This window comes from Neltuma alba, unplaced genomic scaffold (assembly GCF_004799145.2).
Source record: "Neltuma alba isolate B1F8T4 unplaced genomic scaffold, ASM479914v2 tig00011613_pilon, whole genome shotgun sequence".
NCBI lineage: Eukaryota > Viridiplantae > Streptophyta > Magnoliopsida > Fabales > Fabaceae > Neltuma > Neltuma alba.
In genome coordinates, this window is record NW_021636264.1 from 75693 (window position 1) to 81804 (window position 6112).

At 30.8% G+C, this 6112-nt stretch overlaps 1 protein-coding gene across 1 annotated transcript; it reads left to right on the forward strand.

Annotated features, from left to right (window-relative positions):
- Nucleotides 1–846: 846 nt before the first annotated feature.
- LOC114715793 (Bowman-Birk type proteinase inhibitor-like) lies at nucleotides 847–1386 on the forward strand. The gene has a single exon (XM_028900686.1). It carries the CDS (start codon nucleotides 855–857, stop codon nucleotides 1200–1202), a length of 348 nt encoding a protein of 115 aa, XP_028756519.1. The 5' UTR covers nucleotides 847–854; the 3' UTR covers nucleotides 1203–1386.
- Nucleotides 1387–6112: the final 4726 nt, after the last annotated feature.

Consider the following 6112-nt stretch of genomic DNA (forward strand, 5'->3'; position numbering starts at 1 on the left):
ATTTTATAATTTTATGAATTATTGATGACGCATTGATCTTAAATCTACAGGACACTTATTTTATCTTGATAATAATAAGCTTAATAGAGTTGCTTAATTAATTCAAATAGATTGAAAAATCAAATAAATTATTCAATTATTGCATATGTACTGTGATTTTCTTAAAATATTTCTGTATAATTTTTTTTTGCCAACTATATGCATGTATAATGTTAAATACTATTCCTCCGGTCCTAAATATAAAACCTTTTTTATAGTATAAATTATAATACAAAAAGGGTTTTATATTTAGGATAAGAGAAGTATTAATTTATAAGCTAGTTAAATTAAATTTTTAAATAAAATAAATATAAAAGATAACAAACAGAACATTTATGAAACAATACTCCAGATGGCATAGAGTAAAAACACCTTAAAAAAATTTTTTTTTACACAAATTAAAATAAAATTCTTCTAATATGCTTATCTTAAACTTCGTAAAATCACTCTTCGAGAAATCATTTACACCATGGGAAAGCTGATGTTCTGTTCTGTTCAAAACAACCTTTTCTGCATTCATCGGACTGAGCAATAAGGCAGTCTTAAACAAAATTTGAGGTGATCGCGTGATAGCACTAGAATGCACGCGAAACTTTTAAATAACAGAGTATTATTCATAATTTAGGAATCGCATGATATTAGGAATGATTATCCTGTTTTTCGCCTTCAATATTGTAGTAATTTACATATACAGTTGTGAATCACGCAGAATTATAATATCCCTTAAATTGACTTATAAATAGGCCTTCCCGTCTGCTCATATCTTCACACATCAAAACTCAAGACGCACAAAGAGAAAGAGAGGAAGAGAAGATATGGGTTTGGGCAAGAAGGCGATGATGATGAAGGTGGGTGTGGTTCTGTTTCTGATGGCCTTCACTACTGCACCTGTGGAGGCTCGCTTCGATGCCAACACCTTCCTGGCTGAGATGTTTAAGGACAACGGCGAACCCAATTACTTGATCAAGTCCACCACCACGGCCTGCTGCAACAACTGTCGCTGCACAAAGTCGAACCCACCTCAGTGTCAATGCAACGACATCGGACAAACCTGCCACTCTGCCTGCAAGTCCTGCGTCTGCGCTCTCAGTTATCCTCCACAGTGTCGCTGCCTTGACATCACCACCTTCTGCTATCCTCCTTGCTCATCCTCTTCTGCTTAATTCTGTAATATACAAATAATGTTATGTGAGCCAATTCCTACTTTTATTAGTAGGCTTGGCTCCTATCTATGTATGCGAATGTGAACCTTCCCTACTAATAAAATAAGCTATCTTGTGCCTTGCTTGCTTCCCGCTTGCTTTCTGCAAGCTGCAGGTTACTGGTAAGGACTTGATATTCTTCCATCACTTTGAATGGACAGTAATATCCGGAGACCCAGTATTTAAGGGACTTTAAGTTTCAAAACACGTTCTGGTAATTTCTAAGCATCTTCCCATCTGGTTTTACCTAAGACTAGTGCTTAGGCAAGATTATTTGGGTATAAGCCAAACATTTTAGTTTTTTTTCCCTTTGGATTTCACCATTCGCTTTTCACTAAAAGAAAGAAACAAAGTAAAGAACAAATTAAAAGTAAGACAAATGCGCGGGACATGGAGAGAAGATGAAGTTTTCTGTTTCACATAAAGATGTTAATTAATTAAGATTGAGGTTAATCAACTGCGGTCGTATTTTTATTCATGACGTGCGAGCCTTACAAACTAATTTGTTCAGGTGATGAGACGTACCTCAGTGGGTTTGCGTCGGATGGATCTTATCATAAGAAATAAGATGACAAGGAATGGAATGATCAATCTAAAGTCATTAATTGGCAGATTTTTTAGATTTATATTCTGATTCCATTTTCTTCCCTCAAACTCCTCAACACAACCATTTTTCCTGTTAAGAAAACACCACTCAAGCGAAAGAAATACTATGGGCCTGTTAGTTAATAATTATATAAAATAGGTCTTATATTTAAAATCAACATAAATTCTCTAATTAGGTTTCACATTAAGTACCGGAAGAGTATAAGGAAAGGCTTCTTCCCTCAACTTATGGAAGGAAGACATTTTTCTGTGTAGATAGTATCCCATCTACCCTCCATGCCTCTCATCCTTCCTAATATGTGAGGGATAATTTGGGAATTTAGTATTTAGTATTTAATTTTTCTTTTCTTTAATTCATCATTTTCGTCTTCTTCGTTGTGCATGCCAAACATGCACGAAGACTCATCCGTAAGTATTCTAGTAAAATTCCATTTTAAAATGTTAAGTTAAAATAAACATGCATGATAGTTATCTTAACCACGCGCAAATTAAAATGAGCCATCGTGAATTTTCTTCCAAATTGGCTCATCAAAAATCCAAAATTTCTACCCTTCGTTTTTGTTTTCCTTACAATCAAATTTTCTCATAAGTGTTTTTTTAAAGTATTTTTTCACAAATAGAGATAAATTCTTCCACTCGCATATCATAAAATCACTTTTAAAATCATGATTTGGTTTCTATCCAAACACCTTTTAAAAGCACGTTATAAATACTCTTGCTTCCTTATTCCACATTTGAGTTATGAATGGAATAACTTTTTGTCGTAAACTTTCAACGCCCTTTCACCGGTTTATATAACTAGTTAGTCTATTAGTCCTTGTAATTCACTCGTCCAAACCCATAGTTACCGAAAAATTTGAAAGAAATTTTATCAAACTGTTATAAGATTAACAATACCACATGAACATGGTAGTACGTTGTCCAGCAAATTTCTGTCGACCGGCCTGATCTGTTCAGGGTCCTTTGGATTCCTACTTTCCCGTGTTTGCCCAGACAAAATAATTAATTAATGCAGTACATTATTTTAAAATGATCGTCGTCCTCCCAATTTTTTTACTTTTTGACCAAGTCCGGTCCTCCCAATTATTCCTTGGTTCTAGGGCATAAAGAAGGTATTTTTTAATATTATTTATAAGATATTGAGAGAAATTTTTTATATGAATATATAATTTTACTGTTCATTTATTATTATGTTGACTTTATTTAGATAAGGTATAGTATATATTAAATAAGAATAAAGTTAGAAAATGTTAAATTTTAAACGAGAGTTAATAAAGTTTAAGATTTTCTTTAGGGCATGTGAAACATATTAGAAGTGACTAATAAGTAAAACCACAGGAGTAACTAATTTAAATAAATTAAAGATTTTAGTTAAATTATTTAATATGATATTTTTTCTAAAAGATCCTAAATATTTTTTTAATTTTTTTCTTTCCTCTTTTTCTTGATTATTGTTAGAAAAATATCAATAAATTAATTTAAAAATTGATAAATATATAAGATAAATCTTATATACGGAACTAATATAAATTTCTAATTAGTCCTTACCGGAGACGAATCAATTTATTGATGCCCACCGGACGGAAAAAATAATGGAGCTCACCAAACACTATTTTAAGAAAAGCACTGCGGCCGCTCTCACGCCAGCTTGTAAGCCTATCCAAATAATGGTACGAAGATTCTCCACGGCAGAGGAGATTTCAATTTGAGTATATCCAAAAAGGAAGCATTGTATAATGTATATATAGTATGTGCACATGTGTATATACACACACACATTTATGTATCAATAATTGGACAGAGCATGTCATTTTTTCCTCGGTGACATTGGACACAGTATACGTACCTGTGCTTGAAAGACATGACAGATCATAAAACTGTCATCTTTTTATAATTACATGTTAATGCAATCAATAATTCAAGGTCATATATATCCAAACCCATAATTGACAACAAATCAGATAAACACAGACCTAATTAATGAGATCATATTAACAACTCCAGATTATAAATAACATTAAACCAACAATCTTTTAAATATATTTTAAAAAAATCATTAGTACCTAACAAGCACGTTGTTATAATATATAAAGCTGAAGATTCTCTACGATAGAAGACGCTGATCACTTTATAATCTTATACGAGTAGAATAATTTTTTTTTTTTTGGGTAGTATACGAGTAGAATAATATTGATGACACGTTGATCTTAAAAATCTACAGAACAATTGATTTAATATTGATAATATGCATATAATATGGGATATGATAAAGTACGGTGAAGACTGGAGGGATTAAATAAGATGGCACGTGAAACATTCAGGAAATAGTACGTAAAAGACTTGAGACATCATTTAAAGGCCTGTGAAAGCTGATTCTCTCTTCTGTTTAAAACAGCCTTTTTCAGTATTCACCAGATTGAGCAATAATGCACTCTTGAACGAAATCTGAGGTCACTTGATGGCACCTGAATTCACGCCAAACTTTTAAATTACACGAACTCTGAGTTTTCTTTCCTTTTTTTTTTTGATAAAAAGATAAAATGTATTAGTTTAATCACAATTAAAAGTTTACATAACAAAAGTGAAAATGAAAAAGAGAAGTGATAAAAGAGGGGGAAAAAAAACTAAAAAGTCTGCTCAAGAAAAATTGTTTAACAAAAGAATAATGTCTTCCGATGCTATTGATGCATGTGATAACCGCCCATAACTAAAGGAGAGAAACTTAAACCCTAACTATTAGATTAGCTAACTGGATTATTCTAACTTAACTATAGGTTTCGAGTTTGCAGCATTTTAAGGACCAGGGACGCTATCCTTAATAGTTCATGTCATGTTTCAATCCGAATTAGTCTGGGCCTAATGCTATGCTTGAAAAATGGCCTGACTTATGATACCGGCTGCTTAAGCCAAAAAAAAAAAAAAAGAGAGAAACTTGGCCTAACTTTGAGTTAAACAAAGAGTTGATTTTGATAAAATATATAAAAATTTAATTTATTTTGTTTCTCATATTTGTAATTTTTTTTTAAAGTATCTCTATTGATCGCATATAACAAGGGAGTTATCATTAAATGACAGTTACATTGCACATAATTGAAAATGGTATTTTTCAAAAACTAATTCATATTTATTATAAATAACTAATTTAATTAATTTTTTTAGTATTTATAAATTAATTATTTAACTCTTATATTGAATATCAGAGATAATATTAGTTCTCATTTAGAAGAAAATCTCCTGTCACAATATTTATCATACAAAAATATTAAAGAATTCGGTCCTTAATTAAGCAGGTGTAATTCTTCTTTATCAACTAATTATGTGTGACTTATCTTTAGCTAGATGGAATCACAACTGAAAAAAATAAATTGCATATAATTAAAGAAGATTTGTATCCATTAGTTGAAACATATATGCATCCGAGTTTTTAAATAAATTTACCTTTAATTATACAATAAATTTTGCAATGAGGAACTTTTCCAACGATTTTTTTCATTTAGGAATATTATGCTATTAACAGAAAATTAAATTTTCGAGTGAAGGCGATATTTTTATAATAAATTTAGTTTTTTTTAGTTTATAGTGAAGTAATAAAAAAATATAATTACTTAAAATTATTTGTTATCACTCAACCTTACATAGCACTGGGAAAACGGGCCGGGCCGGCCCTGTCACGGGGCGGGCTTAAACGGGCCGGCCCGTTTTTAAGCCCGAGTTCAAAAAATGAAGCATTTTCCCAAGCCCGGCCCGTGAGATAACGGGCTCGGGCTGGCCCGCGGGCTTTTGACCCGTTTAACTAAAATGTATTTTATTATTTTTCTTTGCCTATTTTATCGAAATAATAAAATGAAACAACAAAATTACTAATAAAAGATATAAATAAAAATAAAAATAAGTCACAAACATAAATATCATTATGTTAAAACATCTATCACAGTGTAATAAAGTTTATTGAATGAACAAACTAAATAGAGGACAGACATAAACAACTAAATAAACACTAAGTTCAGTAAATAATTACAATATGGATGATCTTGTTTAATTATAAATAATTAACAAAAAAGTTTAACTAACAAACATAGTATATATAAAAAATAATTGTTTGTCCTACTGACAAAAAAGAAAAGAGTTCATCATCCATAGTTCTAAATTTGTTTCTAACTATAAAAATGATATAGATTTTTATTTTAATTCAAAGATTCTTAACCAATTCTATTTCAAGTATAAAAAATATGAAAAATGATAAATAAAGATTGTAAAATAACACA

Bases quoted from the DNA above. Each gene is read 5' to 3' on its own strand.
- LOC114715793 (XM_028900686.1), top strand. From the start codon at position 855: ATGGGTTTGGGCAAGAAGGCGATGATGATGAAGGTGGGTGTGGTTCTG.